The sequence below is a fragment of the Grus americana genome, chromosome 6 (assembly GCF_028858705.1).
Source record: "Grus americana isolate bGruAme1 chromosome 6, bGruAme1.mat, whole genome shotgun sequence".
Classification (NCBI taxonomy): domain Eukaryota; kingdom Metazoa; phylum Chordata; class Aves; order Gruiformes; family Gruidae; genus Grus; species Grus americana.
Genome location: NC_072857.1, coordinates 24053516 through 24072494, shown reverse-complemented (window position 1 = coordinate 24072494; position 18979 = coordinate 24053516). Strand labels below are relative to the sequence as shown.

Genomic DNA, 18979 nt, shown 5'->3' with positions numbered 1-18979 from the left:
TGTATCTTTTGATCACTTAGTTTGATCTTATCTCATTATGTACATTTGTTTCTTTCCTTCTTGTGGTGCTGCCTGGTATTTTCTTCTTCCCTGCCATGCTGTTTTGTTTCTGCTGATTCCACTTGTAGTTGAGGTGTAGAGCAGAAAAACAATTGTTTCTCTTCCATGAGTTAGTTGGGGGGTTTTTTTGGTCTTTCTTGTACAAAAGCTTACTTTCACAAACCACCTTTCTTCTCAGGGGTCACTTTTTCAGATCATCTTGTCTTGCAGGTGTTCACTGAGCTTAAGTGCTCTGCAGCTTCTCTCTTCCATCACTACTTCTGATTTCCATCTGAACTCTGTCTCTGTTCCCAGCTGGATCTCTCATGTGAAACTGTAAAATACTGATTTGTAGTTAATGTACATTCTGCAACTCTTGTACCTCTTTATTTTGGTTGTCTGCAGGTTTTGGTTTCTTCTGCCTCACGAACCATCACCATTTTAAAGTGAAGGCACTCCCTTCTGCACAGCTCCCCTTTCTGGTGCGTTTTGCTTACTGGCCTTCTCAGTGAGTGCCCTCATTTTTTTAAACCTTTACTCCAGGGTTTGTTCTGCATCCTGATTTAATATCAGGAGTTGACTCTAGTGGTTGTCCTGATCCTTCTGCATGTGAAGTCACTGGCTGCTTTCATTTGCTTTTTCTTTGTCAGGCTAATGTAAAGTTAAAACTGGAATGCCCTTAAACGATGTCTTTGTCAGATTTTGGAATCTAGTAGGGGCAAAAATCCATCTTGGTCTTCACAGCTTTTCTGAGTTAGCAGTAGCTATGCTGACAGGCTTTTGTCCTTCCTTACCTCTTTGTCAGCCAACAGTAACAGTGTTAGGTGGAAGTGAGCATTTTAATTCCTCTTGGCCATTTTCCCTGGTCAGAATTTTGAGTGCTGCCTTCACTTGCAAGTTGTTCAGATCTGGTTTTGTTCTTGTCTTGGTTTTGTTCTTGTGTCAGGTTTGTACATAGCTGTCTTTTTAATTGAGTTTTCAATTCAACTTTCGTTTAAGATTTTCTTTTTGCCATCACAGAATGAATGGTTGTCTTACTGTCTCTTGGGTCTGTATTTTTTTCCAGAAAGGATATTTTGTCCATTTGTGGCAAACAGAATCAAATTTCAGTGCAGGAACTTTCTGTAGTTCTTGTTGGCACACTCCTCCTTTCCACAGAGCCACCTGGAGGGAAGAACCAAGCCACCTCCATAGGGGAAGGCTGTTGGATGTCCAGAAATGCTCCAAGAGATCCCTCGCTGTACTACTGAGTACTACTAGAGCAAGCCAGTAGACATGGTAGTGTTGGGTTGATGGTTGGACTTGATCTTAGAGGTCTTTTCCAAACTTAAAGATTCTATGATTCTATGATTATAAGCCCTTCTTCTGCCCGCTCTATGTTTTATAATCAGAATTTAGTTTTAACTCTACTAATAACAGCATTCTTAGAAACCTAATTAGGAAAGAGGATATTTTTAATTGCTTTTAGTGTGTACATTGTTTTCAGCTTACTTTGTCAAGAAGAGTTTTCATCTTGAACACTTTCTTGTTTCTTAAAATAGTTTCAGCTGTTAATTACGGTCATTGGTTCTGCCAGTTTTACTGATTTTTTTTTTACATTTTTTATTTTGTTACATTTCAGTGGGTTTTTTTTAACTGAGATATTTTTACGTGTTAATAGTCTTTTCTCTCAGCCTAAAATCCAATACCCTTCATCATTCATTATCAAGTATAGCATGAAATAATGGAGAGATACTCTAGCACTTGCTTATCTTAACAAAGGCCCAAATGAGTGTACTAATGCTGTCCTTCTACAGACATACAGCATTTCCATGGAGAAATTATGTGCTCAGATAAAACAGACTTTGACATTAATTGTTACCATTTGTTAAGAGAATTTTATTCTGTTTAGCACACTTGGTTATCCCTAACAGGAAAGCAAACTTGCACAATTACTTTATTGATTATTAGTCCAGCATTTTTGCTTTGGGGAAAATTTCATTTAGAAATATATCCGTATTATCAATATTTATATTTGAGTATTTACTTTTTGTTTGTTTGTTTTCTTTATTTTGATCACCATTAGGGGAATTCCTTGGTACTTTTTAGTAATTCCTGTGACATTGAAAGTCACAAAAGTGAAAGACTGAGGCAGAGAACCCGACTGTCTGTACAGAGTGGGATGCAGTACCTTATTCTTTTAGTGAGGCTGTAGCAGGTCTGATGTCAGTCACTTCAGAGACCTTTAGACCTCAGTGCTCATTTATTGCTAAAATGTACCAGCTCTGCTCCTGCATTATGAAGATCATCTGTCAACACTTTGAGATATTCTCCTTTGTTATTAAGCTTGTGATGCTCTACACTGTCAGGTTTTTTGCCAATTATAGTTAAGGTACAATGGTGTATTCACTGGATCAAAGTCTCACACTGGCGGTAGAGGAATGATTTGTAAGTCTTTATTCATCTGAATTGTACAATAGAATACCTGAGGAATGCAAATAATCCCTCTAAGGACTCAATAGAAAAGCTGTTAAAATGACAGTCTAAGACTATTATTATTCTGAATTGGTGTTTTAGCCAAAGTAATTATTTCTTATCTTGTTGTTCCACAATAGTTCTTAGTTTATTAGTTACAATGACCATATTTACCAAACAGAATTTGAATCCAATTTTTGACATTACTTTCATGCGCATTTCACTTTTTCAAGTTTGCATGTTTCATTCTGTCTTTCACTTGGTACATTATTTAATTAGTCTAGAGACCAGTGTTAGATACTTTCTTTAAAAAAAAATTAAAAAATTATGCATAGATGTTGAAGTACACTTATGAATAGCAGATCCATTTCCAGATACATTTTCTGTAAAAGGCTGGCATTTACAAACTCTGAACTTTGATATCCAGTTTGTTAGCCAAAATAAATTAGTTAACTACAAATGTCAGTTTTAGAAGTACTGTTAAATGTCACGTGTCACATTCAGAAATGCACCTTAATTGTCATTTTCAGTTCAGACATTTCTGAAAGCAATAGTGTTTCAGTATCAGTCCTGGATACCAGACTATATTTTCATTGGATAACTGGAGGAAAAAAAAGATTAGTATAATGAGGATTGAAAACCACTGATGGGGTATTTATATAAGTAAATGATAGAAGACCAGCCTTATATAACAAACGTGTGAAAACTGTTGAGTGAACTTTTATATTCTTTGTCCCATCTAAAACCCTACTCAGTGGGCCATGCACTTAATCTCATAATAGCTCTGATCCCCTGCTATTTTCTTTGACAAATGTGTGTTGATGAACTTGTGGTTCAGTTCATTTTTTTTCTGAAGTGACATTTGCATTGATTATTTAAAGGTTTGCAGGCCACAGTTTCAAAGCACTTTAGTATAATAGCAGTTAAAACCTTAGTCTAAATCTTGGAGATTAGCAGGACTAAGAAAAAGAACTCAGCAAGCATAAAACCCTGTGCTGTATGGTGGGTGCTTCAGGTCTGAAACATCTATGGCACCCAAAGTACTGTATTTTGTACTTCATGTCTTAGTGTACAGGGAATATTTCCATGCCTCTTGAATTTTCTTGCTGAGCATAGAGTTGTCATTCTTACCATTCACACCTGTTCAGGAATAGTGCCCTATAAATAACATTCAAGTCCTCACAGGTAATTCATGAATGTCTCCCTTATAATAAATAATATTTGCAGTCATGAATGTGATGCCTGTGCTTAAAGATTGCTTAAACATCAGCTATTACTGCAGAGATTTTACTAATTTCAATAGGATATCGAACATTCAAAAACTAGCACCATAAATCTGTAGCTCTAAATTTGTAGTTTAGTTCAACTAAAAAAAAATAATTAGATGTACAGCAAATTATTACTGATGCTGCCAGTTATTGAAGATTAAGAGAAATAGGAAATTTGATTCTTTCTTGAAAAATAATAGTAGTATAATATATAGAAGATTTGTCCTGGGGGGATGGTAGAAAGATGGGAAAAACTAGTGGAAACACGGCCCTGTATTTATTAGCTATGGCATACTCCATGATCAGTAGCCAGAAAAAGCAGGGTGCTGCTTGCTATCTAGGAGTTTATACAGTGTAGTGTTCTTTTCTGTCTGCTAGTATCAGCTGCCCTAGCCACTGAGATGCTTTTAAAAAAAAAAAAAAAAAGAGGAGGAAAAACTGAAGACTTGCAGTTTTACCACATTTGATAAATCTCACTCTTGGAAGTCTCAGAAAAATGTACATCCACAGATCTACAAAGTTTTATTCAGTTAGCATTTTAGATTGCAAGTATTTAACCTCTACCAAAAACCTAGTTATTGTCTCAAATCGTGCCTATTTCTGATAGATTAAATGCCAAACAGAAACCAAGAAACAGTGAAATGTTAATGGAGTACACCTGAAGCAATTGCTGCCTGTTAATGCCTTGACCTTGGAAAGCAATACACAAAAAGATGGCATCATAAAACCGTGCAATTCTTATGAATATGTATGTGCTACTTGATAATAATGAATGTGGTACAGCCATGCATGCACTACAAGATAATGTTGTGCCCTTTGTTGTCTACAGGTTGATAAAAATTAAAGAGTGGGTGGACAAGCACGACCCGGGTGCTTTGGTCATTCCTTTTAGTGGGGCCTTGGAACTCAAGTTGCAAGATATGAGTGCTGAGGAGAAACAGAAGTATCTGGAAGAGAACATGACACAAAGGTTAATTAGCATTCATTTTCCCTACACTTTATTATCAACTATTTCCTTGCAGTAATTTAATTGCTTGCGCTGATAGAATAATAAATGACAGAGTAATTACCATTATAAAGAGAGAATCTTCTCCTTTCTTTACCATGAGACAGAGTGAAAAGATTTATTTTAAATTAAGTTTTTAACTGTCATCTGTCATCTCTGTACAGTGTTTTAATTATAACATAGGTATTAGTTATGTATATTTTTGAGAAGGAACGATCACCAAAACTGTTTCGTCATCCATGGGGAGTAGGGACGGTAGAGAAAATTTTGCCATAATTTTTTTTGAAGAACTGTAATAAATTGTTTCAATATTGAATTTCATTCAAGCAGTTATGCTTTCATGACCTGGAGTCCTGAAAATTGCATGAGACCCAAAGTGCTGCGTGATAGGGTGATTTAAATTTATCCCATATTTCTGTATCCTGCGGAATAAACAAATCAAAATACTGTCTTTATGATGCTGCAGTAAAAAAGTAGCTCTTCTGAAGAGAGTTCAAAGAAAAAGGCTACTGCGATTATTGCTGTGTTTAAAAGTACACCTGGTATCTTCAAAATATGTGATGTCTTTCCATATAAACTGATTACTTGGGGCATTTATCTGTTTTATGTGTATATGTTGAATGGATTGGATTCTTTTTTTTTTTTTCAGTGCTTTAGCAAAGATCATTAAGGCTGGATATGCAGCACTCCAACTAGAATACTTTTTCACTGCAGGCCCAGATGAAGTGCGTGCATGGACCATCAGGGTAAGATTCATACTTATTCATCAGCTATATCCAGTTCCACACTATTGAATTCAGATTGATATCACTGACTTTGAAGTTTGTCATGGTGGCGGTTAGCTAGTCATTACAGATGAGGTTTTTGTCCAGGATAACTTTAATTATTTGTGAGCTGCTGAACAGTGAAAGTGGAGCTGCATTGATTGAGGCAGGTAACAATTGATTCTGCCTATTACATAGTCTGAATTTCTTCATCCTGTAGAATCTGTCTACCCTCCTCCTGTGGTCAGAGATAAGACGTACCAGTATTGTGCTTGCTTAATCTGTGTGACTGGGTTTGTCTGCAGTGAAATTGATGTTGCTTTTCATTTTGTATTCACTAAGTTTGTTTGGGTTGCGGGTGGTTCATTCCTCCTTTGCTTTGCTCGGATTACATTTTCAGCAATAAAAGCAATATAACATCATTATATTCCTCATGGATACAGTTGGGCTCAAAAACCTAAAATCAGTGTGCAGTAATTCAGGTCCTTTACTGACTTTAATATCTAGACCTAGTTTATTTTGGTGGTTTTATATGTTTATCTGGGAACTTATGTAATGCTTAAAATTACATTATGAATTTTAAATATTGATGTAGAATGATTATAGCCATAGAGATCGACTAATTTATTCCCAGAGGACAGTAAGAGCTGAGCTGTAGTGGTTTGCCTTTGAATGTAAATATTTTATAATAAAAAGATTTTGAAATGCATGTAGTTGCAAACTCTTACCTTAAAAATTACCAAAATGTCAACTTTTGGAGGTGCAAATCTGTCATTGAGCTGCTGTTTTCTGCATCAGTGTATTCAGTGCTGTGCAGTGAATTTCAGTGCTGTTTAATGTCATTCAATGGAATTAATTTGTTTTCATTAATCAACATAATTTCCAGTAAATTTATATTTTTATTAATACTGCTACAGATGTTTGTGTATATGTTTTAGCACATTATTTTCCTAAAAGCATGTTTATTTCTTTAGCCTTTTCATCTCCTCTCCTTTTACATGATAACTGCCAGCTAAAGTCCCTGAAATAGCTACCAAAATAATATAAAAGCAGAAGTTTTGTTATTCTGATTCTTGCCACAGCTTTTAAAAGCACATTCTGAAACTCCACTTGTTTCAGTAGGAGAAATGCTTGCTCCTTATTAGAAATTTGAAAGCTGGTTTATCTTAAGACTGATTGTAAGTATCTTTGATTTAATGTGCAAAGATATGTAGTCAGGTAAGCATCAGTGAGTAGCCATATTAACCCAATACATCTTTTATTGTAAAAACTGTGCTTTACACTGTCAGACTCCTTAGCACTTTAACATGCTTTATTAAGCAGCCTTTAGGTCACCATTATTTCTCAAATTTCTCTCCATGGTTGTATGTGCACAGAATGTATGTCCTTGTAATTTAAAGCATGCAGTTATAATGCATTCCCCTCTATTACATAAACTATCTTATAATAGTTGCCTGTGATTTTTTATTTTGTAGTGATTCCATTGTTGACATTTTGGTCAGAATACTCATTTTGTTCTATATCTTAGTAGAATTATTCTGAAATAAAAATAAGCTGATACGTAGGGCTTGAGATCCATAAATAATTTTTGATTACAAATGTGGTTTGCCAATGAATGTTATCATTTAATTGAAATTACTTGGACGTAAGTAAAAGTCTTGAGTAATTCAGATTTTAAAGTTATTTAAAAATCTTTATTTTCCTCACTTTCTGTGTAGAGAGCTAGGGATCGAAGTGAATCCCACAACAAAACACAATCATAGCTTCCAAAATCAATAGTACTGCTGATACCTATTAGGAAAAACAAAGCTGCCCTTCTTTAATATCAGTTGGTTTATCTGTGGCGAAGGCATCTATCTGTATGTCCCACTATTGAGAATTACCCAGCTGTACGCGTGACATTTTAACTGATATGAAACAAAGTTTCAGCAGATCCTGAAAGCATATCAAAAGGGAGAAACCTCTTTCCTGCAATCAATCTTCTTAAATGCAATTAATTTTCTTCCGGCCTTTCCTTTGACAGAAAGGGACGAAGGCTCCTCAGGCAGCAGGGAAGATTCACACGGATTTTGAAAAGGGATTCATTATGGCTGAAGTAATGAAATATGAAGATTTTAAAGAAGGAGGTTCAGAAGCTGCTGTCAAGGTGAGCTCCCCATCTTTTTCTTCTCCCTTCCTCCATATGGGCTGTTTTTCCATTTCAAATCTGTTTTTCACTGGGAAGAAGTTCCTGATGCTAAGCAAATCTTAACACTCACCTCTAGCAATAGACCAAAATCTATTTTCATCTTTTACTTAGGAAAGATTTCAAATGCACCAACTTACTGAACAGGAATGCAACTGTTTCAGTATCCAAGATATGACAGTTCATGGACAAATGTCAACACTAAGACCAAATGCTGTGCTAAGTGGGGTTTTTTCTCTATTTACATGTTAGTGTTGAGAATTTAACAAGCTTTAAAATGAACTTGTTTTCAAAAAATCAAATTTTTAAGATGAGAGCAGATTTTTTAATCGCCTCTTAAACGAAAGGCAAGAAGCACAGAAAATCTTGCTTCTAATAATGTGTCATATTGATTTGAGTTTGCAGTGAAGGTATTACAAATGTCAGATGCAAATGGTTAAGAAAATATTGTATTATTAAAAACTACCTTTTTTTTTCAGGATTAGTGGATTCCACTCCTAGACTCTGATAGGCATAATTAGAATCTTAAAATTTACCATTTCAGTATCTAATTTAATCACCCTTTGATGTCTTATTCAAAAATGCCATGCTTTACTTTGATTGTTCGGGGTGCCAGTAACAGTTGTATGTAGTCCATGAAAATATATTACAATAGGCGAAGTTTCCTAACTACTATCTACTGAATAGACAGTGAAGATATTTAATGCAAAACTTTTTTCTTGAGCTCACGCTTCTTTGTAGTGATGCTTCTATTAAAAAAGAGTTTTATCTGCTTTCTCAACACTAGAGGGCAGAGACTGATTGGGTGCCCAAAGTTGTGCCCTTCTTGTAGCTGACAAATTATATCTGATTTGAAGTTATTAAATATGAAATGAACGTGTACATGGCAAATAAATGCCATAAGAAAAGCTGTTCTTCTCTGTGTTGCTATTGCATTGTTTCCACTTTCTTTAAGCAGAGAAACTGCCCTTTATTTCATACACAATTGATTTCTCATTTGGCATTGTTGATGCTTTATTAAGATTTGCATTTTATAAAATTGCAATTACAAAGCACATTAGTTTGATTTAATCAATCTCAGTATTTGAAGGTTCCTACTTCTATAATGTGTTAAAGAATTTAAAAGGTTCAGCTTTTTTGTTTGCTATTTGATAGCTTGAAAGGTATGCAAAACTATGGTTTCAGATTCAGCTTATTCTCAGTGGTATCACTAAGGAAGATCATACTGAGCAGCGGGACTTTAATAGGTTTGTTTGAACCCCAGGAAGTGAGGGGAAAAAAATCCCAGTATAATTGGTTCGTTGCGGCATGTGAACTGCGTTATGAAAAGGGAAGTAGAGTTGTAGTTGTAAAGTGAAACCACAGCTATAAATAAATCTAATATTCTGCAGTCAGAAACCAGTTTATGTAACCAAAATTCAAATTTTGCCAGCAACAGTTTTTGATGCTCAAACCTGAGTGTTTTTCCTGAGAAGCTGCATCAGTTAATACCTATTAAATTAACCTATAAGTATTTTGCTGGTATATTTTTATTTGCTTTTCACAATGTAAGACTCTAGACATCAGGCTTCCATGTTCAAATTATATTTAAGGATTAAATTTTTATTGTTTTGAAGTGTCTGTAAAGCAAGCATATTTGCATTTGTTACTCAGTTTTTAAATCAAGGTTAGGAAAAAACCAAACCCTTGCTCTTAGAAAAATGTGTTATATTGCTCTAGTCTTTTCTAATTTGCATTTAATACAATGTTTCATCTCATACACAATACTAATTACTTTTATATTGCTGGTAAATTTCAAAATTAAATTTGGGAGCTTTTAGGAGTCAACTGAAATAACAGCGGTAATGGGAGTTGCTTGCTTTGTATGTTATCAAGTTGATCGATTTTTAAGTTTGATTTTGTGTGTGTCTAACACCAGTACAGCATAACTAATTTAATGCCAGTGCTGTGAACTATACACTGAATAGCTCTGTGTGGGCTTTGTAGTCTACAGGGATATCACATTATTAGCAATCATATCTGCTTAGGCAAAGCTGGCTTCTACAGATGGCTGCTTTCAAGTGCAAATGAACTGGTTAGACGTGTCTTGTTTAATACATACTCAAGATTCACAAATGGGTATTGATTTTTTCAACCAGTGTTTCTGATAGCAATGGAAATGGATTAAATGGTCTCTAGAGAATTTAAAGGAACACTGTCACCTTTAATTAACTGTAAACTGGTAACAAAAATACATAAGCTTGCATTAGTGTGTCAAAATGTATTTAATTAAAGAAGTCTATGCCACTCTGACAGTGTGCAATAGCGTGCTAAAAACATCTGCATTGTTACTTTGTGGAGGTCAGTTCTTGCTACAAATATTTCTGAGTAATAAATGTATTCGACTGTAAAATGTCTCTGTACCTGCGCCTGCAGCTTACGCTTGCTGATGATTTTTATAGCGCCGTTTTATTAGTGTTTATGCCATCAATTAGTCTAATTACTCTTGACTTTGAGCATTATTAGGATCTTCAAAGGAAAGAACTACTAAGTCTACTTGAAAGTAAACCTTTTATAGTCTAAACAAATTTCCAGGGGGGTGGAATATAAAAACATTTGCAAAGTACTATTTATTATTTATCGATAGTGTCATATGGGATAAGGTCAATTACTATTGCACTATATATTTATCGTTGAGGCTATTTTATCTGTGGTTTTCCGTAGGCTAGCATCACTAGCGACAACACTTAAATAAGGAATGACAGCAACAAGGTTACCGAGCCTCTACGTTCCTAGACAGCAATATGGGGAAATACGTCGCTTTACAGAGCGGGCTTTGTGAAAGAAAGGTGTCTAAGTTAACTATGTACCATTAATCTGATCTGTTCTACTGCAACTAAGGTCATTAGTTAACAGCTTTCCTGTAATGGGATCTTAGCATGCCACCACTGAGATAGTGTCATTGAGAATAATGGCACAGTGAGGTCTTGCATGGAAGCACTTTCTCCTGCAAGAGGAAACTTCAAAACAGGAATGGTTATTGAACTAAGGCAGCAGCTCTCAACTTTTCCATATTGTAGGATCACTTTTCAAGATAAATGCTTCTGCAGACCACCTCCCGCCCAGTCTGTCAGTCCTAATGCCACAGCTTCTCTGTAGCCTCTATGATACTAGGTTTAATTACGATGAGATAAAGATAGAAAAATATGATAATAAATTCTAATGTGGAGAGAACTGATATTTAATAGATTCCTTGCCTATTTTCTGCTCTCCTCAAGTACAGCATTTTCATAACGAATTTCCTTTTCATGTCTTTGGTCTATACGCCTTCTCCTATATCCTGGTTCCACAGCCTATCTGCTCTTATATCTGTCCTTCTGAAGCAAATTTCTTCTAAAGGAAATTTCTGACAGAAAAACTGAGCCTGTATTTTGTGCTCCTCAGTCCTTCATTATCTGGGCACAAGCAGACAAGAGAGCCCCGCTCGAAGCGTGAGGCATGTACAGTTGTGACTTTTGCATAGTGTTCCCATCTTTAGTTTTGGCAGTACTCGCTTGTCCTTTGCTGGAGCTGCTCAGAAGTAGTTCATACACCAGTTTAATAGCCATGCAGCCATGATGCAAACTGTTGCTGCTCGCCCTTTCCAGCAATACTGTTTTAGATTCCTGCTGCCAGTGTTTGCCATCTGCAGGTTCTTTAGATGAAGAAAAAGAAAGCCTGAAAGCTGGGCGGGGCAGGGGGGAGCAGAAAGAGTTGTTTTAGTATCCTTTATCTTAAGACTTGCCAGGGATTACAGATTCACCACTGTATAATGCTGATGACATTTAAGCACCACCGATTCAGTGGAGGTTAAATTATTTTTGTATATATTTAATATGGATGTAAAACCAAATTATGTCAAACTGAGGAGTATTGTGGCTGTCAAACTCTGAAGCTGAAGTAGTACCATTTCTTTATCAAAATGTATTTAAATAATTACAGTTTGAAAATACTATAAAATGTCTAATGAAATAACCCATTTTCCTTTTGTCTGTTCTGTTTACAGGCTGCTGGAAAATACAGACAACAAGGCAGAAATTACATAGTGGAGGATGGAGATATTATCTTCTTTAAATTTAATACACCTCAACAACCCAAGAAGAAATGAATATCAGATGTTGTTCATTGCTCAGAAATAAACTGTGCTGCTTCAAAAAGCATATGAATTTTTATTTAGGATGGAATATCTGGAAACAAAAAGCATACAGTTTCTACCTAGGGAACTTCCCCCCCCCCCCCCCCCCCCCCCCCAGCGAAATTATTCTTGTTTGTTTTGAATTAAAATATGGCACCTCCAGCGAACGTGCAAGTTCACTAAATGTGAACAGCTTTGCATTTCAAACGATTAAGACCCTACTCCAAATTGTAGAAGCTTTTCAGGAACCATATTACTCTCATGATACTTCATTAATCTCCATCATGTATGCCAAGCCTGACACGTTTGACAGTGAGGACAATGTGGCTTGCTCCTTTTTGAATCTACAGATAATGCATGTTTTACAGTACTCCAGATGTCTACACTCAATAAAACATTTGACAAAACCAGCCTTGGTGTGTTTGGGGATGTCTGTATTGACTGACTGTGGTGTGCTGAATGCGATATGGCACCTGGTGGATGCTGATTACAGAATTTTAAGACGCGTATGATACAGTAACTGGCAGTGTGGGGCAGCTGCAATTGTATCTCGAAAGTGAGTCTTTCATGGGAATCAGAAGATTAGGATGCCAATGATTTGTCTCAAAAAAGTTAATGAATTTGTAGATGGACGTTCACTGAAAGATGATAGTAAGGATAATAAGCGTAAGTGATTTTTACTGGAGAGAGGAAATGTATGTAGAAAAATCACGTTATCTTTGAGACCGTGAAGCTTTTTTGTTCAAATCATTTTGAAAAAGTGTTTCGTTCTTGCTTTGAAATTATTAAATTGTGGAGGCTGGAGCAGCGGTGCCTGATGTTGTGTGTTGTCCTCTCCAGTCTGGGTTTCAGGCCAGTGGAGGGTGACACAGATAGTGTTGTGAAGGAAGAGGTCACGCTGTGCTGGATAGGTAAGTCATTTTGCTGAAGGAAGGCTGCAGCTGGGAGTACTGTTTTACCCCTCTAACCATGAGGTAGAGCTCCTCTCTTTGGGTAACACAGAAGAGTCAGTTGTTGGCAAAAATAAAGCCAAGTTTGTACTTTTAATGCAAGCTGTGGAGTTGTCCTTACTTGCAGTATGTTTAATGTATCTAAACCAGCTCGACCTTTTCTGAAGTGCCTGTGGTTTCAGCTACAGGTTCAGCGGGGGCAGGGCTGAGAGAGGTGCTGATTTTACCTGTGGCTCGTTGGTGTGCCAGACCTTTCGTGTTGCTGTCATAAATTTGCTTGCTATAAACTTTGAAAAGGCAACTTATCACTGGCTAACCTCCCCTCTGTGTCTAAGGTACTGGGAGCGCTGGTCGTGTCTTGCTCCGAGGCTTCCCCTGGGATGCCGCCTCTGAGCTTCATTGCTCGTTTCTGAAAGAGTAAGACATGGGTCAGCCAGAGCCACGAGGCTCATTGTGGAAAAGTTGGCATCATGCCTTTAATTGCGCTGAGCAGAAAGAGGGAGGGCAGGCGACTTCAATACATAGTTGTTGATTTTGTTTTAAAGAGCGTCTCCTTTTTTCACGGTGGCAGGAGGGGGGAGAGTAGTGTGAAGCAGGGAAATTAGGATTTTGGATGCTTTCTCTTTCATATCCTCTCCCTGGCACGGCTAGTATTTGTTCTTGGCGTTACTTTGATGTTACGTAATTACAAAAAGATTAGGACCACCAAATCTTGTGTTAGAAGTCAAATCCAAAAGGAAACAGAGCCTGCCTGTTTCTCTTGGTAGTCAGCAAGGTGCTGGTAACAGAAGGGCTCGTGCCGCGCTTGAGGCGCAGTGAGAGGTGAGACAGAGGTGGAGTATCCGTGTTGGTGAGAGAGGTGACCTCCTGGCTGCACTGGTACCCGCTGAAACATGGTCTCTTGTCCTGCCTGAAATTCGTTCTGGTTTCCAAAATATTCCCATGCTCCCCAGTTATTACATGTCAGCAAAGAAGTTGTTAGAAAGGACAGCACAATTAATGGATTGCTTTGTATTTTTTGCATCTCTTAGTTATGTTTTATAAGCCATATTTGTTTAGATTTGAATGTGTTTGCTTCACGATACCTTCCTGTTCTAAAAATACTTTAAAATTGAACAAAGCTGTTCTTGATAGACAAGGGGGTTGAAGTTATTACAATATTCAGAAAATAGAAAATGGACTCAAAATATTTGTCACATCTTCTTTAGAAATACATATTCTATAATGTTTTATGTTTCAGCTTATTAACTTGCCTGAATAGTTTATCTCTTCAGCTGTTTTAACTAATGTTCTTTTAACTACTGAAGCTAATCAGTTATTCCAGAATAAACCCAAGTTTTATTAAAAGAAAGAATAATCTGATGAGCTCTGTTACTCATATCACTCGTGACTTGTGGCAACTGCCACATGAAGTACATGCAGCCTGTTTCTCCTCAGTGCGTCAACGCGTTTAAGATGTACAGCTCCTAAAAACTTGCAGATGGATGTAGCAAGTTTCTGTTTAAAATGGAATTGTGATTGAGCTTAAGCCGGGCCCGCATTATTAATGCATTTCAACCTGCGCAGGTGCCTCCAGGTGCCATGTATCCATCCTACTCACGTTTGCTATGTAAAATAAAAGCGAAATCTGCCTGCACGCTCTTCAGTAAGTGTCAGGACCTGCTCTCACTGGGGATGGTGATGGTGAGCAGGAGGAGACGTTTGGTTTCTCCAGCTGGAAAAGAGTGAGAAAACACTGTAGGCACTGCTCTTTCAACGTACGGGAAATAGGGAATCTTGCAAAGGAGGAGGAGTACTACCCCTTCCTCCTAACTTGCGTTCCTTGGCGCCTAATAGCCATGGCATTGATGGCGTGTTTCTGGATTAAACAAATGCCGGTGGAGCAGGGAAGTCAGTGCTGCCTGCCTCCAAACTGACCAAGAGAGAGTGCCTGCAACTGACTGGGAGATGGTGGTGAAAGGGGCTCTGCCTGCACCAGCACGTGGGTGACTCAGGGTGGATCTGGAGAGCAAAACGGTTGGCGTGGGGTTCCCATGGGGCACGTATTTGAGTGTGTGTGTGTGTGTGTGTGTAGAGGTGTGATCAGAAGATTCACTTAAAGTGCGTTCCTGGGCAAATAAAAACATTGCTGTAGGCAAGCAAGGGCTTACTGCGGTCTGTTATTGGCAGCAGCAATAGCAACAGCTGGGTCGTGTGCTTGGGCACCCCAATACGTGACATTTCAGACCAGTAAGAAGCACAAAGAAGAACAGGAATTTAACTTTTGAAGACTGTTTGTACCCACGGATACCTCTCGTGTAGGTTATAGTTTTCTGTCCTCATCAGTGTTTCCCAGAACAGCACAAGGGGAGCAGGCTTGGGTTTTCTGTGTGGATTAATGTATCAGACAAAGCATAATATTGTTTCCATAGTGTGTTACCTAAAGTAAAACAGATAGTGGGTGTGCTCAGTGGTCGGTGATGAACTAGAAATACCCACCGAACCACCTGAAACTCAGGTGTCTTTGTCCGGCTATTTGAAAATGGAAGCAAACATTTTAGTAGGAGAAGAGCCACCAAGATGTAGCTGGCCATCTCTCGGCTGCCCCTTGAGCATCTTTGGGGTCAGCGTATTCCACAGAGGAAGTGCTCAGGCTACTGTGGGTGACAGGCTAAAACGAATACTTATTTTACGTGGTTTGAGCTGTGCACTTTTGCCACAAGATGATGTGGATGCTGAAGGTTGGCAAGGGTTCAGAAATGCTTGGGCAAAGCCACAGGGGAAGAAAGGGGGGGTTGATTGGGCCGGGGTGTGTGTGGAACCTGTTAAAACTAAGGGTATCACCTCTGCTCTTGGAGCGTCCTTAAGGCACAAACTGCTGGACGCTGGGAGAACACCTGTACACCTGTATACCTTCTCTCTGTCGGGCACCTCTTGGCCACTGTCAAAACCCAGGCTGCTGGGCTGGATGGGCCTCTGATCTCACCCAATACCACCATTCTTGCCTCCCCTCCAAAGCAACTTTTCTTCAAAAGCTATCCCCAAACAGCAGTAAAGAGCATGATCTCTGTAATGTCCTTCCCAGTTCTGCGTTTTGATTAAAATCTTTATTTAAACAACAAAGTATTGTCTTAATTTCATGTTTCCTTGACTGTGTCCAGCCCTGCAGAGGTAGAGCATTATCATAATTGTTTTAAATTCTTTACCTTTCCTGAAGGATCCTCTCTTACCTGCCGCAGGTTTCCATCTGCCTTCTCCCCTTTGTTGCCCGGGTTCACCCTGATCTCTTCCCAGACCGCGGGGCTTGGTTGCTCAAGGAGCCCGTATGCCAGAGCACCTGCTTCGAAAACGCCGTGTGGTAAGCCGTGTTTTTCTTCCTCCTCTCCCGTGGAACAAGTTTCCAGCTGGAGTGGCTGCGCTGTAGCCGGGGTGGCTTAGCTGAACGCTGCCCGGCACTTCAGTGATGCTGCCTGTGATTGCCGGGCCGTGGGCAGCGCAGGGCTCCTGGCCGGGCAGCAGCCGCCCGCAGGCATTCAGCCTGGTGGCAGGGTGCTCTGCTCCTCCTGCCTCTGCGCCAGCGAGCTGCCAAAGAAACCTTGTAGCTTCAAAAATATCAGCAACGTGCTTTCCCGGTGCAGCGGTTTATGTTCTTGCAGCCGCCAGGCTTGTTCAAACGGTCCTCGCAGAGCTCTGCTGGTCCTTCCCGTGGCGGTGGGCAGTGACGCTGCGTGCCCTGTTCCATCGGGTGGTTTAAATGCTGAGTGCTGCTTCTACCAGGTGCAGGGTAGGACCGTAAAATTGCATTTTGAAAAAGCAATGTGTGTGTGTGGCAAGGTTTTCAGTTTAAAAAGCTTAAGCTAAATTTTAACATTTCTCTCCACTCCTGAACTCAGCTCACAGAGAATGAAGGGGGGAAAATCATTAGAGGTTACTAGTTGTTTAAAACTAATCATCACTTGTTTTAACTTTTACTCCCCCCCATACTAATTCCATATGTTTGATTATGCTAATCCACCATTTCACTTCAATCAAACCAGGAAAACCACCGGAGGCTTTGAAAAAATAATAATAATCAAAGTAGTGGTATTCATCACAGTATCCCAACGGATTGGAATGGCGGTGTGCTGGTTGGGCTTTGAAAGTTTTCAAGTAAATTCAGCATCTCAAGGCTGCCTTTGAAGCAGTTATTTCTTGGCTTCTATCTACAGGTAGTGCCCATTCCCAGTCCACGGGAATAGACACATATGGCAGCGTGTTGCATATTGTGAAATAAGTTACATGTGTGTGCTTGCCATCATAAACCGATGATTTGGTAGGTGCCTGCTCATCAGAGCTCATTACGGCTCCGCGCACTTAGAGAACGCCTGTAGCGGTCTATTTTCTACATGCAAAATGTATGTGCTCGGCACCAGGAAATTTCTAACCCATATAGAAAATAAAATCTGTGGCTGCTGCAAGAACACATGCGATGTGTAAGTTAACAAAATACATTCACCTGAGTCTCAGAAAGTATGTGGGCTGGCAGATCCGGGCTGGCTGATCAGGAACATGGGGGTTTCCCTGCTCTTCACGGCTCTGCCGATGCTGCAGGAGGGCAAAAGGTCTTTGGCTTCGGCACTGCTGGGCCCTGCGGGGCAGGAACGCTGCACAACGGGGGGAGCTGAAAAGGTGACGATTATCCACAGCGGTATGGCCAAGCATGGGTAAGTAACATGCCTGAAGTGCAGCCCGAGGTAAGCACGTGTGGCACCAAGTTTGGTACCTACTCTGACAACAAAGGAAGAGAGTTAGATTGTGCAAAGGGGTCCATGAAGTTGGATTTATGGTAAATGTATAATAATTTAAAGGTTAAAGTCCTCATTCAGTAACGAGTAAGGCTGCTCCCCACATTAAAAGGTTCCCAGGAGCGAGCCGGAGCAGCAGGATGGGCTCTGCGGAGGACGCCGTGGCTCGGTGTGTGAACACCCACGTGAGGGTTTAACTGCACCCAGCCGCTGCAGCCCGCTCGAAGCGCAGATGGGAGGCAGGCGACGCGGGGGCACCCGCTCCCCTCTCACCGCCTCTGCTAGGAAAACTCCCCCGTGCTGTGCAAGGCCAGAACTGGCTCTTACCGGGGGCTCAGGTGCTGCTGGGGGGCCACCTCGCCAAATTCGTCAGCAAAAGATGCAACGTTTGCTCTCCTTTGAAAACTGCACGCACCACCTTTTAGCTGCCAAAGAGTTAAACTTCTCTGAAATGTGAATTGTGTGCGAAGTATCCAAATTTGGTTATAAATCCTGTTTAAGTTTCAAAGCACAGCATTACTGGAGGTAGCAATAGTAACATCAAACAGCCTTGATAAGATCAACAAATTACTAAGTATAATTGTTTGTGCTGGGGTGTGTGCAAGGAGATAAATAGCTCATAAATTAAACACCAGTGCCTGAGGGTGAGTCATTCGTGGATTCAGAGCTGTCCTGACACTTGCGAGCAAAAAGTAATTTTCTCGTAGTTCAGTAATTATGCAATTCGAGATCTAAGATCAGCAATCGATGCTAGGTGTGCTTGCGAAGGTGGAAGGGTACTTCAGCTATTGGAGTTTCCCATACATTGATTAACAACAAAAGTCTGTTGCTTGTCCCTGTAGCGGGGAATATTCTGAGGTATAAATCTTCAATAAGACAATGAAGACTCACATAAAAACGGGATTAAAAATAGACCAAGGGTCAGTTTTTGCTGATATAAATTGGCGGCACTCTCTTGGCTTCGATAGAGCAGTACTAGTTTATGCTAGCAGAAAATCTGGCCCAAAATATTAAAGAAAACCAGCAATCCCCCTGTGATGCGATAACTGATGTTAGTCATCCAGGCAGCGCCTGTTTCTGAGAGGCACCTGGCACCTCGCTGGCTGCGCTGCAGCTCGTACGCTCTCACGCGGGGTCATTAGAGCCCCTTCCTGACTTATTCATAAGACCCTGTGAGGATCTTGGTCTAATCAGGGTTTTCCTAAGGACAGAGAATAGTAATGTAATCTGTTATTGCAACAACATCATCTTGATCTGCTTTTATTTACTAATGTTTTGCCAACCATTAAATATTTTTCTGCCAAATTCAGATAGAGATCACACTGAGACAGCGTATTTTTTGGAAACGTGGCATAAATCTCACAGCTGTTCAACAATAGTTGCTGCTGGTGTAAACT

General features: G+C 39.4%; 1 protein-coding gene across 3 annotated transcripts in view; it reads left to right on the top strand.

Moving 5' to 3' along the window:
• Positions 1-12279, top strand: part of OLA1 (Obg like ATPase 1) — a 102071-nt gene extending 89792 nt beyond the window's left edge. For all 3 annotated transcript variants that reach the window (XM_054829186.1, XM_054829185.1, XM_054829187.1), the window contains 4 exons: positions 4591-4731; positions 5417-5513; positions 7555-7677; positions 11741-12279. In XM_054829186.1, coding sequence (XP_054685161.1) covers positions 4591-4731; positions 5417-5513; positions 7555-7677; positions 11741-11842 — 463 coding nt within the window. In that variant the 3' untranslated portion in view covers positions 11843-12279. The remainder of the gene's footprint in view (positions 1-4590; positions 4732-5416; positions 5514-7554; positions 7678-11740) is intronic.
• Positions 12280-18979: the final 6700 nt, after the last annotated feature.